The 19,103-nt window shown below is 33.2% G+C and overlaps 1 protein-coding gene across 5 annotated transcripts in view; it reads left to right on the top strand.

Moving 5' to 3' along the window:
- The window catches only part of FSTL5 (follistatin like 5), a 786,207-nt gene that overhangs the window by 382,163 nt on the left and 384,941 nt on the right, over positions 1–19,103 (top strand). For all 5 annotated transcript variants that reach the window (XM_032148724.2, XM_032148716.2, XM_032148719.2 and 2 more), the window contains exon 5: positions 12,448–12,644. In XM_032148724.2, coding sequence (XP_032004615.1) covers positions 12,448–12,644 — 197 coding nt within the window. The remainder of the gene's footprint in view (positions 1–12,447; positions 12,645–19,103) is intronic.

Here is a 19,103-nt window from a genome sequence, read left to right as displayed (position 1 = left end):
GTTACAGATAGAAGGAATAAATTCTGGTGTTCTATTGCACAATAAGGTGACCATAGTCAGCAATAATGTATAGTATACTTCAAAATAGCAAGAAGAAAGGATTTTGAATGTTCACATCATAAAGAAATGACATGTTTTTAAAGTGATGGATATACTAATTACCCTAATTTGATCATTACACAATGTATATATGTATTGAAACATACCCATAAAGATGTACAATTATTCCGTGTCAATTAAAAACCAATAAAACTTTAAAAAGAGGTTCTGCAATTCATTTCCTGTGACAACATACATGATAAGGGTAAATACTTAAGTAATTATCCTCTGCTGTTTATGCACAAGGTGAAAATTAGAAATTTTACACCTCCCTACTGACATTAGAAATTTCACACATTTTAAATGAATTCTTTTTCTTAAATATATTCATAAGTTGTATGCTTTTCAGTTGCAACAAAAGTGACTTGAGAATAGGCAAATTAATGAAAAAGCAACTATTCATAGTACAAGTTATCTTGAACCCTATCTTTGTTAATGTAGCTTTTAAACTATTTCTGAACATGTCAATACCATATCAAAGGAATATATCTCTACATGAACTGTTGCTACTATTATTAACATAAGCACAGATTTTGTTCTATGTATGTATGCACACACAGACACTCAAACACACATCCTTGCATATGGTAAAAATCAAAATGTCAGCTAGATTTTACAGAAAACATTTTTTTATTTCAAAGAAGAGCAACATCTCTTTTTCATCATATTTTTCCATCTAATTTGCAATAGTTATATGATATTTTTCCTTATCAAGAAGTAGACTTTAGCATCTAAAGTTGAATGACTAAACCATCTTCATTTCTTCTTCCACCAAACTAATCAATGTTTTAGCAGCCTCTTTTTAAATAGTCTGTGGAATATTACTCCTTATAAAATGTGCATGGTCATAATTCAACCATAATGACCTTCACTTCACACTTTACAAATGTTCTCTTTTATCAATCTCATTTACAATCATGGCCTCAACTGTCAAGCACTCACCAATCACTCACAAATCCAATTCATCAAGCACTTCCTTTCTTCTAAACTACAGAGCTTCAAAGCTACCAAATTATATTTTCTGTTCTCTTATCAAGGCCTCTACCAGGATATTCCACAGTTACCTTAAACATCTCATTTATAAATTAATTTGTCATTTTTGTTATATTTATCCACTGAAGATATATTGAATAACAACATTAGAAACTGAAATTCTATTGATGGCATCACAGTCACTTAAAGTAGAAAATGTCAAGTATCAATTTACTCTATCTCCTATTATTCACCTCTACCTTTTCTACTTCGTTAATATCTTTGGTCAAGGTCATAATAAGCTATTGTTAAAACATGATGCATATTCATAAGAAAGTGCACAATTAGACATTTATTTGTTTATCTTGCAAGTGTGTGAATAAAAAATGTCAAATATGCAATGTGTAATACTGAGAAATTAATGTTGGCATTTATAATCTTCTAGAAAAAAAGTGATGGACATTGGCAGATAGGTTATACATACCAGAGGTTCTTAATACATAGTATTTGTATAGGAGGTGTTTGAAATTTCATGGGAAAATAGAAGTTACATTATTTGGAAATATTGCAAAGAATCATCATATAGTAGAGAATGGTAGATACATATCTAGCTGAAGAAATCTTCTCTTGACAATTTAACTATATACCAGAACCAAGTCTTACTTGAGAACACTGAGTAATCCTCTTTTCTGGAGGGACACAGATTCATAGAATTACTTGTATTTATTTGGTCAGTTTGAGGACGATTAGGAAGAACTAAGCCTAGCATCCAGGCTATGACTGATTGAAATAAGAACTCTCATAGGACTCTTACAGAACAACGTCTCTCAAAGGTTGACTGTGCTTAAAAGAAGTAATCGCAGTTAACAAATAGTTGTGATAACCTAAGGGACATGGCTTTCTGCAGGTTACATCTATTCAGATTACTCATTTATATGTTATTATTGAGTTGGTATAATGTCTAATAAGGCAACTTTGCCCACTTACATACAAGATATTTCTTCCCAGTGTAACATGCTGTAAATTGTTTTATATATTAACCCACTACAACGATTGAGCCTACATAAAAGCATCTAACATAAAATAATGAGGATGCTATGAATGTTGATATTATGTTTAATATATGCTAGTATTTTAATATTTACAATTATATAGAATAAATTAGATGTATTTTGGAAATAATTGTTTTGGTGTTAAATCTGATAGAATAAAGACAAAGTCAGAGGTCAATAAACATTCATAAATGTATTATCTCTTGTTTGGTCAAAGAGAATGAATGTATAAGGAATATAGATGTATAAACTGTAGAAGAAATCCTGTATTTCATTACCACTTTTGCATTTTTCTTGTGATAAATGAGACAAAGCATGACTGAGATATTGAGGCAAGGCATATGTAAACTCTTGACAGATACATTCATTGACAAGAAAAAAAATATATAATTATGTTCATAAACAGGGACTTTTAACACCAAACTGGCCCAAAGTCCCAGAGCTTGGGAGTATGCTTTAGAAAAAAATTAACTGGAACCTCAATCTTTAACTATATGTAAGGTCAGCATTAAACTTCATACTTAAGGAAGATTACTATATTCCTATAAAAGTACATTTCTGGGTTTAGTCTAAACCAAGGCATTGTGCCTTATGACTGCTTGATATACATTTCTCATATAGCTGCATTGCAGTTTTTCTCTATGACTGTCGTTTCTCAAACTTGCCTTGTAATTGTATCATCATTTGATTTACAACTTTTGAAGCTATAAGTTATATTGTTAGATGAATGCCATGAGATTCAGACAGTCTTGAGTCATCCCTTTCATTATTATTTAGTTGCTGTAATAATTTTTGGAGAAATTAAGAAACCTTATCAACCAAAGGTTCTTTCTGTTCCAGTGTAGACAATAGAGGAAATATGATTTATTATTGAAGATGCATATCAGATTACATGTAGGCAGCTGTCCTCCTGAGACTGAATCCTGGATAGAATTTCACGTAAATTTGCAGAAAAAACAACAGTAAAGCTGTACCTTCACACAAGACAAATGGATGCACCTTGTAGCTTCTGTACCTCATGAGAAACTTTTGAATTTATTTTTGAGATATGTGCTTACCTTCTATGGTGAAAAGTTCCTCAGATCTTCACGTACAGTCGAATATTGAGTCTATTATTAGGTCTATTGTGTTTTCAAAGATATGCTATGGCAAATGACATTTACTTCTTAGTGTCATTATAAAGATTAAATGAGTTAAAATCTGTAAAACACCTACAACAGTGCCAGCAATATGATTACTGTGTAAGTATTGGGTTAAAAATTTGTCATATGCCTATGATTTCATAGATGTGGATACCATATCTTCTTTTTTTTTTTTTTTTTTTGAGACGGAGTCTTGCTCTGTTACCCAGGCTGGAGTGCAGTGGTGCGATCTCAGCTCACTGCAAGCTCCGCCTCCCGTGTTCATGCTATTCTCCTGCCTCAGCTTCCTGAGTAGCTGGGACTACAGGTATCCGCCACCATGCCAGGCTAATTTTTTGTATTTTTAGTAGAGATGGGGTTTCACCGTGTTAGCCAGGATGGTCTTGATCTCCTGACCTCGTGATCCACCCCCCTCAGCCTCCCAAAGTGCTGGGATTACAGGTGTGAGCCATCACGCCCGGCCCATGGATAGCATATCTTCTATAACATGAATAGAAATAATGACTTTCTCATTGGCAGTCACATATTTGAATGATGTGACAAATTAGTGGAGAAGATATTTAGTGTTAAAGAGCACTAAGAGACTTGTTCTTAACAGAATCACATGCATCTTTTGACTATATTTGATGCAGTCATAGATTTACTTTTTTGTAATCTGGTAATTTTTTTCAAAAAGGTCAAATTTATAAAAAAATAAAAATATGTATTTCATATATTTTTACTCCCAAAAGTCATATAAATTCACAGAATTACAAATCAATATTAACAATGTCTATAAAGCACAGGCTGCTACAATCAAAACTGTTAAGGCCTATGTAGCATAATATATAAGACATAATTAGCAAGGCATGGTGGCTAACACCTGTAATCCAAGCACTTTGGGAGGCCGAGTGGGGCGGATCACTTGAGGCCAGGAGTTTGAGACCAGCCTGGCCAACATGGCAAAACCCCATCTATACTAAAAAGACAAAAATTAGCCTGGCATGGTGGCACATGCCTGTAATCCCAGCTACCTAAGAGGCTGAGGCAGGAGAATAGCTAGAATCTGGGAGATGGAGGCTGCAGTGAGCCAAGATCATGCCACTGCACTGCAGCCTGGGCGACAGAGTGAGACATCATCTCAAAAAATAATAATAATAATAATAATATTTAGCCAGGCATGGTGGTACACACCTGTAATCCCAGCTACTCAGGAGGCTGAGGCATGAGAGTCCCTTGAACCCAAGGGGCAGAGGTTGCAGTGAGCCAAGATCATGCCACTATGCCACTGCCCTCCAGCCTGGGTGACAACAGTGAGAATCTGTCAAGAAAGAGAAAGAAGAAAGAAAAGAAGGAAAGAAAGAAAGAAAGAAAGAAAGAAAGAAAGAAAGAAAGAAAGAAAGAAAGAAAGAAAGAGAAAGAAAGGAAAAGAAAGAAAGAAAGAAAGGAAGAAAGAAAGAAAGAGAAAGAAAAAGAAAGAAAGAAAGAAAAGAAAGAGAAAGAAAAGCAAGGAAAGAAAAGAAAGAAAAGAAAGCAAGCAGACATAATACACTGAAAGAAAGATGACATAATGCACTGAAAGAAAAAAAAGAAAAAAAAGAAAGAAAGAAAGAAAGAAAGAAAGAAAAGAAAAGAAAAGAAAAGAAAAGAAAGAAAGAAAGACATAATGCACTTAAATTTTACCAGCAATTGTAGTATTGTGAGAAGACGGAAGGCCTTGCATGTCATGTGCAAATTATTTATAGATAGGTTACCCAGAAAAAAATAATTAATTAGGGAAATCACTTAATTTACAAACTGCTTAAGAGCATTAGCTCTCATATATTCTATAAAAGGCAGGTCTTTTCATATGAAGTGTATTATATTTTCCTGAGTTTTACTCTAAGGATAATGATTTAAAAGACTGTTAAATTCACTAAACATTAAAATAATGCATTTGACCAGCTATGATAGCTAATATGTTAAATTGTGTTTTTGGGGGGTAAAATAAATTTGCGTTTTTTATTTAGGTTGCTACACATTCCAGATTATCAATTTCACCATTGTATCGTGCTTTGTTTTATTTTGTTGTGTTTTCTGCTAATGTTCTCTGCATCTTTATGATTTGCTTTTGTGTTTGTGACAGTGGTGGGAGGCGATGAAGAAAGGAAGTAATAGCTAAGCTGCATATATGATCCAAGTGTGTTGTATTTGATGAATATAATTGCAACCCTCAGAAATATTTTAATTAACATTCTCTCAGGGTTAAAAGAGCAAAGTTACCTGGATACTAGAACATCTTTATTGAAATTCTAATGCATAATCACATTTGCTGAACTAGACTATCAAACTTTTTTTTACTACTGCTTAGATAGATTGGGAGACAGTTGCCAATTACAATGTGGCATATAATTGACAAGTTATATCCTAAGTAGCAAAGTGTTTGGGGAATGAATTTTCAACTCACAATACTTCCATTTTATTTCCAGTAAGATTAATTCCCAAAATTAATCAGTAAGCATGTCAATCAACTTAATTATGTTTTCACTCACTTTTTATTTAACTATTCAATAATGCTTAGGGCAATAATAAATTAAGCCAATTCAAATTTTCTGTGTGTAGAAAGCGAGGGTAGGATAAAGGAACTAAGGTCTTGTAAAATATAATCACTTGTGAACTAAAATAATCCCCTCTAAAACACAAGGAACTACCACTGCACACTTATTAGACTGATGAAAATCCAAAACACTGACAACACCAAATCCTGGCAAGGATATGGAGCAATAGCAAGTTTCACCCATTGCTTGCTGGAATACAAAATGGTACAGCCACTTTGGAAGAGACTTTGACAGCTTCTTACAAAACTAAATATATTCTTACCATATCATGCAGCAATCATGCTTTTTGATGTTTATTCAAATGAGTTGAAAACTTAAATCCATACACAGAAACCCTCACACAGATGTTTATAGCAGCTTTATCCACAATTGCCAAAACTTAGAAGCAGCCAAGTTGCCCTTCAACAGGTGAATGGATAAACTGTGGTACATCCATACAATGGAATATTATTCAGTTCTAAAGAGAAGTGAGCTATCAAGTCATGAAAAGACATGCTGGAAACATACATTCATATTGCTAAGTGGAAGAAGCCAATTTGAAAAAAATCTACATACTGTATGATTCCAACTATATGACATTCTAGAAAAGATAAAACTATGGAAAGCATAGAAAAAATGAGTGGTTGCCAAGGGTTACAGGAGAAGGAGTCATGAATAGATGGAGCACAGAGGATTTTTAGGGCAGTAAAACTATTCTGTAAATGATAGTATAATGGTAGATAAATGTCATTATACAATTGTCAGAACCCATAGAATGTACAACATCAAGAACTTTAATGTACCTAAAGTAGCATAAGTTGAACTATGGATCTGGGGTGATAATGGTATTCAATATTTGTTCATCGATTGTAACTATGATGTGGGATGTTGATAGTTGGGGAAGATCTGCATGTGTTGGGGGAAAAGGGTATATGGGAACTCTATAATTTCTGCTCAATTTTCTATAAGCCTAAAACACTAAAAACCAAAGGCTTTTAAAAAATGCCCCTGTGTTTATGATAATCATGGCCCTTTAAATGTACTGTGTTCTAATTGTGGTGTGTGTAAGTGTATTTACACTAGTGAATCTCTAGAACTAGACTAGTACCTGAAATATAGTAAGCTTACATTATTATATATACCTGTAGTACACTTAAGTAAAGTTCAGAAAACACAATACAATTGACACTTTTAATCATTTTGCAATTTAGGTAGATATTACAGTTTAGGTTTAAAGTTTTTTTGTTTTTTTTTTAAATTATGTTCAGGCTATCTTTGACAAAGGTAATTTTGGTTCCTTCGTATACATAGTTTCACTACTTATAATTAATATAAATATGATAGCTTTCCACATTGAATTTGATTCATACATGCATATTAAATACATCAACTGAAGTTTTGACACCTTTTTTATGCTTTAAATACACAATATTTGTCTAAAATATTTGTGTTTTATTAGCAATTATTGAATAGTTTGAGGAAAAACAGTTTTTACATACATTATAATATATAAATAGAATTTATTCTAAATAAAAACATTTTTATTCTTTGAGTTTCTAAGATTTCAGCTTATATTGGAATCAAACTAATCAAATTCTAACAATAAATGTCAAAAAGATAAAACATGGTTTCCTTTATGCTTTTGATTGAATCTTTTGTGTTGAAGGGAACTGGTACTTTTTACTGGAGGATAGGAGGAAAGGATAAAAGTGTAATTTCAAAGAGATAAGAACAAATTGCAGCCTTTACAAAAACATATTATACCAAGTATAATTAACATAATCTGTAATTTTTAGCACTTATCATGTACTCAAAACTGATGGCTGTACTTTCAGATGTGTAAGGTGTCATTGTCCTCAGTTCTGTGTGACTTGGAGAGGCACTGCCAGCTATACAGATGCAGGCATTTGGATGTCAGTGATTCTGCATCTTTGCAGGCCCCACAAGGCCAAATGGATTTTCCCTGCCCTTAGAATGACTCTGAGTCAAAGGTCAGCACAGCCCTAGTGACACTGCATCCATGGGAAGGAAGATAATGTACAGTTACCAGTAAATAAGGATTTTTTTCATGTTCACTAGTATATTCTTTGTGTCTAGAACAGGAACAGCAGAGGAGATTTCGCACTCGTCTCCCAGAGCAGGAAGTGAATCCAGGAAATTGTTTCTTTTCTTTAGCTATGCCAATCTCACACTGCCTGTCAATTAACTTGAGAAACTGATTCTATCAAAGTATCCATATAGCAAACAAATACTTATTTCCTTCCTGCTTGGTGCTATTTTTGGACTTGGGGAGGGGGCACAATTTCTAAATGTCTCTTCTTCTGTATTAACCGTGCTAGTTGTTTTTCTTTCCTAGCAATAATTATTAAAAGGGTAATACGTATTTAATATTTAAATTAGAAATAAATATTAAATACGTATTACCCTATACAACCAATTGCAATGTAAAATTTGCACCATTTAGTCACTAGCATTTTTCTTTAAAGTTACTAATTACCTCCAGTTGAAGGACTCCAATGGACATATTTTGTTTACCTTACTTTTACTCTCAAATGTTTTACATTTCATCACACTCTGTTTCTTGAAAAGTTCTCTCCCTTTGGCTTTCTGTTCAATACATTCTAATAGTTTACCTGTTACCTCTTAGATACTACATTTGTGTATGTATGTGTGTGTGTGTTCTTTCACTTTCTGTGATATAAACAGTGATATTGCTTAGGGTTTATTTTATATATATATATATATAACTTTACAAATAATCCTTGGACAAATTACAGAATTCATGAAATATTTAATTTTAACTATTAAATAAAATAGTCAAAAAGAAAAACTCAGTTCAGAAAATGAGAGAAATAAAGTTAGTGGATAAAAGGGAGATACCGCACATATGTAAAAATAATTCTGCCCTTCCTAGTTCTGTAACCTTGAACAAGTTATTTCACATCTCTGTGCCTTAGTTCCTCATCTGCAAAATGGTGGTAATCATATTGATTTTCTTTTTGGGTGGTTGGGAAGATTCAATATGTATAAAATGGTTTAATATGTGTAAAGTTTCTGACACATGGGAAGCCTTCTTTACATGTTATCTATTAATAACATACACATATTTATAACTAAAAATTCTATATGACAGAAATTTTTAAACTAATAAATTCACAAAAATTTATATAATTGCATACATATCGTACATATTTATAGAATATGAATGCCTTAACTGCAATGTTTTTATGGTTATTTTATTTGGATTTCCAGCAACTACCCCAATTTCCGGACTGGAGAAGAAATTTACAACAATTTGGGGAATGAAAGCATTAATGAGAGTGTTATGATGATCGCACTGATTAGATTAGATCAAAATTAGAGTGGGCAACCCAAACTCTATCCCTCTCCCCAGTTTTAAATATTAGTTAAAGGTTTTCAGTGTTTAACTCCTATTTCCCCTCCATCTCTCGCCAACATTCAGATCTCCTCACTGCCATTGGTCTAAGGTCAGCCCCCAATTCCATATGGCATCCACTGGCATTTGATAGAAATGAAGGCAATACAGACCCAGGGTCATGTACAGAAATCCAAGGAAAGGCTATTGGAATGGTGTATAATCCTTTTCAGTATTTTTTTCATCACACATTTCTCTCCTTCCTGAAGCACACCTGTGCACACAGATAAACACACATTTGCTATTTGAAGGCTCCCTTTGTGCTGCTTTCCCCGATACCAAAATTGCTAGCAATGGCTACGGATTTGATGACTTCTCTCGTTTGTCAATGAGTTTCTTGCTGTTATGAAAACATATTCTTATTATTATTCTTTAGTGAGAACAGAATGATACAAAATTGACTTAATCTGCAGCACAAAGTTTACATTTTGTTCTGAAAAAGAACTTGTTGACAGGATTGCTGAAAACCAAAGTGCTGAACAATAGTAATTTCACTGTCTTTGAAAAATAAAGACAGTCTATCATCTCTTTGGAAGAGATTGTTTTCCATTTTGTCTCAAAAGAGAATGAGATTCAAATATTGTTTTGCAGCCCCATGCTTCTCAGACACATATTTAAATATCTTTACACATTTTCTTTTAAAATTGTAGATGCTCTTAAGCCTAATTGTCAAAATTGATCATAAAGTGGGGATTTTTTCCCTAAAAATATGTTATAAAAAATCTCAACTAATATAAAACCTATTATTTAATTTTCAAATTATTTATGCACTGCATTTTTGTATAATATATTTCATATCACATTTGCTATAAGCAGTATACATGCCATTTCAATATGCCATTTATAAGGACCTCATCATGAGGCCATTGTAAGTAAAATTATTTTCCTTCACATAAAATAATTATGTGAAAATATTAGAGAATTTTTTCTTTTTTTTTTTTGATACAGAGTCTCACTCTGTCATCCAGGCTGCAGTGCAGTGGTGCAATCTTCGCTGACTGCAACCTCTGCCTCCGGGGTTGCAGTGATTCTCCTGCCTCAGCCTCCTGAGTAGCTGGGATTAGAGGCACGTGCCACCACGCCCGGCCAATTTTTTTATTTTTAGTAAAGACGGGGTTTCACCAGGTTGACCAGGCTGGCCTCAAACTCCTGACCTCAGGTGATTCCCCCACCTCAGCCTCCCAAAGTGCTGGGATTACAGACCTGAGTCACTGCACCTGGCCGTTATTTACTTTTGAGAGACAGTAATCCAAGAAATTATTTTCACGAACTATGATGTTCCCAGTATTGTGCTGGTTATTACATGGCAGGTACTAAATATCTGTAATGTGGTCTTGCTTCAGTAAGCTTATGATTTAGCTGTGGAGAGGCAAACCTAATACTTAAAAAGTGCAAATATATTTCACATTATATACCAGGGGCCCTAAAAAAAGAGATGAGTGAATATCAGAACAGTAAGAAAACACTATTAGAAGAATACTAGTATGATCTTAGTGTTATTAAGAAGTCAAAATTAAGAAAATACATTTATTTTTAGTTTTTTGAGATGCTTCATACTGTTCTTCATAGTGTTTGTACTAATTTACATTCCCACCAGCAGTGAGACAGGCAATCCCACTGCTGGATATATAGCCAAAAGATAGGAGATTAGAATATCAAAGAGATATCTGCACTCATGTTTATCACAACACTAGTCACAACAGTCAAGATATGGAATCAACCTAAGTGTTCATCACCCGATAAATGGATAAGGAAAATGTGGTATATACACACAATGAAATATTATTCAGTCATAAAAATGAATGAAATTCTGATATTTGCAACAACATGCTGGAACTGGTGGATATTATGTTAAGTGAAATAAACCAGGCATAGAAAGACAAATATCACATGTTTTCACTCATATGTGGAAGCTGAAAAAAATAATTGAAGTCATGGCTGTAAAGTGATGGTTACCAGAGGTTGGGAAAGATAGTGGCGGGGGTGATGGCGGGAGAATAAAGATGGGTTAGTTGGTTGGGTATATAATACAGTTAGAAGGAATAAGATCTAATGTTTGGTAACAAAACAGGCGAATTGTAGTTAACAATAATTTACTGCATATTTCAAAATAATTAAAAATTGGGTTTGGAAAGACCCTAACCTAAAGAAATCATAAATGTTTGAGGTGATTCATATCCCAATTACCCTGATTTTAATCATTGCACATTGTATGCTTGTCTCAAAATACCATATGTAACCCATAAATATGTACAGCCATTAAGTACATATTTATGCACATAATGTATTTATAACATTATTTATTTGTAACAACTAAAAAATTTTTTAAATAATAATATAAATGCAAATATATATGTGTAAATGTCATCAGTGCAAATCCAAATGTCTAAAACACATTTCAGATTTAAAATGTGGTATCATTTTTTGGAATCATATATATAGTCTTAGTTTTTATCCTTACTCTATATTTCTGTATTGATAGCTTTATAGGTGCAGAAAACGAGGTACAAGGAGGTGAAATCAATTGCCGAAGGCAAAGGATTAGATTGTGCTGGATTTTGTATTGAAATATATATATTTATATATGATTTTATATTATTATAGATTATTATATTAGTATACATATCATATTATGTATAATATATTGTATATTAATAATTAATAAATATGAATATGTTATTAATTACTTATTAATATATTTAATAATTATATATCATTAGATATATAATATATGTATATAAATTATATATTTATATACAAAATCCAGCACAATCTAATCCTTTGCCTTCAGCAATTGATTTCACCTCCTTGTACCTCATTTTCTGCACCTATAAAACTATCAATACAGAATATAGAGTAAGGATAAAAACTAAGACAATAAATTTGAACGTTGAAATAAATTTCCAGCTGGAGCTATCATGTTTTTCTATGTCTGTCATAGCATCTATGCCTTCCTCATAAACCACATAGAAATATATCGTTATCAGATTTGATAGAGATAAAAGTTTTCTATCCTACCGTGGAAATAGCCCATTTCATTTTTCTTGTACAAGTTGTAAATCACGCAACACTAGAAAAGTAAAAATTATGTACATAGTATGTTATTCATAAAATAGCTTCTAAACATTAATTAAATAAACTATTTCTTTTCAATAATATTGCTTTGAAAATAACTAGTTCTTTTGTTACAGGAGATAAGTGCAAGACTACTGAATACAGCAAGATGAAAAATATGCTATTAGATTTACAAAATCAAAAATATATTATGCAAGAAAATGAAAATCCTAATGGCGACGACATATCTCGGAAGAAGCTATTGGTGGATCAAATGTTTAAATATTTTGATACAGACAGTAATGGACTTGTAGATATTAATGAACTAACTCAGGTATGATTAGTGACTATATTAACAAACTTACTGAAATATAGCATGCACAATATATTTACTTTTTCTGAATTTCCTCTATGATGAAAAAATGTATATTTGATCCATATTATTGAGAAATATATGAATAACAACATTTTTGTAGCAAATTTGACTACATCATCAGCAATATTAATTTCAAGTAACATTTATATGGTGTTTGACAGTTTAAAAAGAGATATCTACTTCTGATAGATATCTATATCTTAAATACCTAAAGGAATTACAAGGTCTTGTAGAATTTATAACATCTTTCCTAATATATTCTGGAGATCATGCAATACATATACACCATGGAATACTAAGCAGCCATAAAAAGTAATGAGTTCATGTCCTTTGTAGGGACATGGATGAAGCTGGAAACCATCATTCTCAGCAAACCATCACAAGGATATAAAGCCAAACACCGCATGTTCTCACTCATAGGTGGGAATTGAACAGTGAGAACACTTGGACACAGGAAGGGGAACATCACACACCAGGGCCTGTTGTGGGGTGCGGGGAGTGGGGAGGAATAGCATTAGGAGACATACCTAATGTAAATGAGCAGTTAATGGGTGCAGCACACCAACATAAACAAGTATTTCTAAGCTTTGCAATAGTGTAACTTAATTTAAAAACTTTATCTCAAAGTAACATTCTAAGCAAATTGATTATATGTATCATCATTCAAACTAATTAAAATTCACATCATTTTTATTGTCTTTTCTAATGCAGCCTCACATTTATTTTGTAGTTACCAAATCCTAGGCATTGGAATTTAAGGAATTCAGAGTAAAATTGGAAGATATTTTTATTAGGATATCTATGCTGTCATACACCTCATGATTTATTTTTTAAGAATAAAATTTATACTTTATAGTAATAAGAATAACTAGTTAATTAAATTAAAATAAATTTCTAATTTAAGCACTTTCATCTATGTGTACCTAACATATATATTGTTATTTTGAGGGTTTTTTTTACTTTTTATAATTTTTATCAATTATTTTGTTGTTTTTGTTATTTTAGTTTTTATTAACATATCTGCACCACTATAGCCACCGATTGGAGTTTAAAAAAGACATCAGATCAAGTCGATCTGGTCTGGATTTGGACATCTAAATCCAAAGGAAAGATGACTAGTCACTGGAGAATGGCAGTGAACAGCACTTTACTCATACATATTTCAAGCTTCTGCCATGTTCAAGTTTGTATTAGTTTCCTAGGGCTCCCATAAGAAAATACCACAAACTGTGTGGCTAAAACAACAGAAATTTATTCTCTCAATCCTGGAAGTTGGAAGTTCAGAATTGTGGTGTTGACAGGGCCATGCTTCCTCTGAACTTGGAGGTGGGGGTGAGAGAAGGGTCCTTTCTTGCTTCTTTCAGCTTCAGGTGGCCCTAAACCTTCCCTTGCATTTGTGGTGTTGCAGGAAAATCACACCAATCTACTTCTATAGTCACGTTGTCCCCTCTGTGTGTTTATCTTTACCTAGTCTTGCCTCTTTTTATAAGAACATCAGTATCATTGGATTAAGGGTTCACCCTAATCCATTAGGACCTCATCTTAAATTATCTAGTTACGTCCGCAATGATTCAATTTCCAAATAAGATCAAATTCTGAGGTACTGGGGCTAAGGACTTTAAAAACCCTTTGGGAGATGCAATTCAACTACAAAGCTTGGTTTTGTTTCCTCAGCTATCTCTAATTTGACTTGCATTATGTCTGAAAAGTGTCCTTTCAATTCATGTGAAAGTTATGTTGTTGTGAGAGCAGAAAATATCGCCATCATCTCATTTATGTTTTCGCCAACCAAGAAGTAGATGAAAGTAACAGTCTGGGAAGGTTACGTTTACTGACTTCCTTCTGCATACATCCCATTCACCTACAGAGGGCCATCCGGATTACTTCTAAGTTTTGGCAATTATGAGTAAGGTTTTTATAAATGTCCATATGCAGATTTTTGTGTAGAGATAAGCTTTTAACTCCTTGGGATAAATACCAAGGACCATGACTATTTAGTCATATGGTAAGAGTATGTTTAGTTTGGGAGGAAACCACCAAAATGTCTTCTGATGTGGAAATACCATTTTGCACTCCCACCAGCAGTGGATGAGAGAGTTCCTGTTACTCCACATCCTCATCAGCATTGATGTTGTCAGTGTTCTGGAATTCGGCCATTCTATTAGATGTGTAATGATATCTCATTGCTGTTTTAATTCTCATTTACCTGATGAGATGACGTAGAACATCTTTTCATATGCTTATTTCCCATCTATGTATCTTCTTTGATGAGGTATCTGTTAAGGTCATTGACTTATTTATTAATTGGGTTATTATTATTATTACACTTTAAAAGTTCTCTGTATATTCCAGATATAGTCCTTTATTAGACGTGGCTTTGCAAATATTTTCTCCCAGTCTGTAACTTCTCTTCTTGTTCGTTTGATATTATCTTTTATGCAGCAGAAGGTTATTAAAATGTAAATGAAGTCCAGCTTATCAATTATGTTCATGTTATCAAGTTCATGCACTTGCTATTTTCTCTAAAAAGTTATTGCCACACACAAAGTAATCTAGGTTTTCTCTTACGTTATATTCTAGGAGTTTTATAGTTTTGCAGTTTGAAATTAGGCCCATGATGCATTTTAAATTATTTTTTGTGAAGGATTCAAGGTGTATGTCTATATTTATTTATTTTTACATGTGAATATCCAATTGTTCCATCACCATTTGTCAAAATAACTGTCTTTGCTTTATTTTGTTGCCTTTGTGCTTTTGTCAAGATCAGTTGACTGAGTTCATGGGGTTCTATTTCTATTTCTAGGCTTCCTATTTTGTCCTATTCATCTGTTTGTTTATTATTTCACCAGTAGGAAAGGGTCTTGATTACTGTAGCCTTATAGTAAGTCTTAAAGTCAGGGAGTGTTCATCCTTCAACTATGTTTTTCTTTAATATTGTATTGGCCATTCTGTGTCTTTTGTGCCTCCATATAAACTTTATTATCAGTATGTTGAGATCCACAAAATAACTTGCTGAGATTTTAATTGAAGTTGCATTGAATCTGTAAAGTTGTGAAGAACTGACATCATGACAATATTTAGCATACCTATCCATGAACATGGAATTTCTCTCCAATTGTTTAGTTCTTTGATTGCATCCATCACAGTTTTGTAGTTTTCCTCATGTAGATAATATACATGTGTTATTAGGTGTATTCTTATCACATTTTGGGGGGTACTAATGTTAATGGTATTGTGATTTTAATTTCAAATTCCACGTTCATTTATGGTACACAGAAAAGCAATTGACTTTGTATATTAACATTTTATACTGCAAACATGCTATAATTGCATATTAGTTCCAGAAGGATTTTTGTCAATTAATTTATATGTTCTACGTAGACAATCATATCATTTGTGAGCAAAGCAATTTTAGTTCTTCCTTGATAATCTGTCTTCCTTTTCTTTTCTTGCTTCGTCTTACGACATTAGCCAAGACTTTAGTACAATGTTGAAGAGGAGTGGTTAAGGGGTTACCCTTGTCATATTCCTGATTTTTGTAAAAGTTTCAAGTTTCTCACTATTAATTATGATGTTAGCTAAAGGTTTTTTGTAGATATACATATTCTTTATCAAAATGAGGAAATTCCCTTCTACTCCTAGTTTACTGAGAGTTTTTGTCATGATTGGTTGTTGAATTTTGTCAAGAGTTTATTCAGCATTCGTTGATATGATCATGGGATTTTTCTACTTTAGGCTGTTGGTCTGATGCGTTCACTAATTGATTTTTAAATGCTGAAAGAACCTTGCAACTCAAGAGAAATACCACTTGCTCATGGTGTAAAATTATTTTTATACATTGTTAGATTCAATTTGCTAATATTTAGTGAGAATTTTTGCATCTATGTTGATGAGAGATGTTGGTCTGAAGTTTACTGCTCTTGTAACCTTTTTGTCTGTTTTTGAAATTAGTGTAATGGTGGCTTTATAGAATAAGTTAGGAAGTATTCCCTCTGCTTGTATCTTCTGAAAGAGATTGTAGAAAATTGATACTAAATATTTCATAAATGTTTGATAAAATTCACCTATAATCCCATCTGTGCCTGGTGCTTTCGGTTTTGGAAAGTTGTTAACCAGTGATTCAATTTCTTTAAGAGACATAAGTCTATTCTGATTATCTGTTTCTTCTTATATGAGTTTTGGAAAAAATATGTCTTTCAATAAATTGATCCATTTTATCTAGAATATTAAATTTGTGGCATAAAGGTGCTCATAGTATTCCTTTATTTTTCTTTCAAGGTTCATAGGACTTTTAGTGACATTCTTCTGCATCTATCCCACACCACACAAATCACTTATTCTTATAGCAGTATATAAGAGAAAGGTCAGTATCTCATCCATCAGTAACAATTATGGAAAGAGCAGAAGGCTTTAATAGACACCCTGTGAAACACATAAAAACTTTTCGGATATTTATAGCAGAAATATTTTTTGACTGGTGTGTTTTTATATTGCAGGTGCTTTAAAAAAACCATGTGTTAGATATTATAAACATTAATACATACTTTATTTACAAACTTGGAAACATATATCATAATTTAATATTGCATTTTTTATTTCAATAGGTTTTGTGGGACCAGATGGTGTTTGGTTACATGAGTATGTTATTTAGTGGTGATTTTTGAGATTTTGGTGCACCCATCACGCAAGTAGTGTACACTGTACCCAATGTGTGGTTTTTTTATCTCTTGACACCCCCCACCCTTACCCCTGAGTCTCCAAAGTCCATTGTATCATTCGTATGCCTTTGCATCCTCATAACCTAGCTCCCCACTTATGAGTGAGAACACATAATGTTTGGTTTTCCATTTGTGAGGAGTTACTTCAGTTAGAATAATGGCCTCCAATTCCATCCAGGTCTCTATGAATATCGTTATTTTATTCCTTTTTATGGCTGAGTAATATATATCACAATTTATATATATATATATATATATATGTAATACATATGTGTGTATGTGTATATATATATCACAATTTCTTTTTCTTTTTTTTTTTTTTTTTGAGACGGAGTCTCACTCTGTTGCCCAGGCTGGAGTGCAGTGGCACGATCTTGGCTCACTGAAAGCTCTGCCTCCCGGGTTCACGCCATTCTCCTGCCTCAGCCTCCCAAGTAGCTGGGACTACAGGCACCCACCACCACGCCTGGCTAATTTTTTTGTATTTTTAGTAGAGATGGGGTTTCACCATGTTAGCCAGGATGGTCTCGATCTCCTGACCTCGTGATCTGCCTGTCTCAGCCTCCCAAAGTGCTGGGATTACATGAGTGAGCCACCACACCTGGCCATATCACAATTTTTTTACCCACTCATTGATTGATGGACGTTTGGGCTTATTCCATAGTTTTGCAATTGACAATTGTGCTACTATAAACATATGAGTGCAAGTATATTTTTCATATAATGACTTTTTTTCTTCTTGGTAGATACCCAGTAGTGGGATTGCTAGATCAGATGGTAGTTCTATTTTTAGTTCTTTAAGGAATCCCCACACCATTTTCCATTGTGGTTGTACTAGTTTACATTTCCCACCAGCGGTGTACAAGTATTCCCTTTCACCACATCCACATCAACATTTTTTTTAATGTTTAGATTATGGCCATTTTTGCAGGAGTAAGGTGGTATCACATGGTCATTTTGATTTGCATTTCCCTGACCATTAGAGATGCTGAGCATTTTTTCATGTTTGTTGGCCATTTGTATATCTTCGTCTGAGAATTGTCTATTAATGTCCTTAGCCCACTTTTTGATAAAATTTTTTGTTTTTTTCTGGCTGATTTGTTTGAGTTCCTTGCAGATTCTGGATATTAGTCATTTGTCAGATATATAGATTGCAAAGATTTTCTCCTACTCTGTGGGTTGTCTGTTTACTCTGCTGATTGTTTCTTTTGCTGTACAGGGGCTTTTTTTAGTTTAATTAAGTCTCATCTATTTATCTTTGTTTTCCTTGCCATTTGCTTTTGGGTTCTTTGTCATGAAGTCTTTGCCTAAGCCAATGTCTAGAAGAGTTTTTCTGATGTTATCTTCTAGAATTTTTATGGTTACGGGACTTTGATTTATGTCCTTGATCCACCTTGAGTTGATTTCTGTATGGGTGCGACATGAGTATCCAGTTTCATTCTTCTCCATGTGGCTTGCCAATTATCCCAGCACCATCTGTTGAATAGAGTGTGCTTCCCTCACTTTATGTTTTTGTTTGCTTTGTCAAAGATCATTGGCTGTAAGTATTTGGCTTTATTTCTGAGTTCTCTATTCTGTTTCATTGGTCTTTGTGCCTATTTTTATACCAGTACCATGCTGGTATAAAATGCTGGTTTGTGACTATGGCCTTATAGTATAGTATGAGATCAGGTAGTGTGATTCCTCCACATTTGTTCTT

This window comes from Hylobates moloch, unplaced genomic scaffold, assembly GCF_009828535.3.
Source record: "Hylobates moloch isolate HMO894 unplaced genomic scaffold, HMol_V3 SCAFFOLD_3, whole genome shotgun sequence".
Taxonomy (NCBI): domain Eukaryota; kingdom Metazoa; phylum Chordata; class Mammalia; order Primates; family Hylobatidae; genus Hylobates; species Hylobates moloch.
This window is presented reverse-complemented; position numbering and strand designations above follow the sequence as displayed.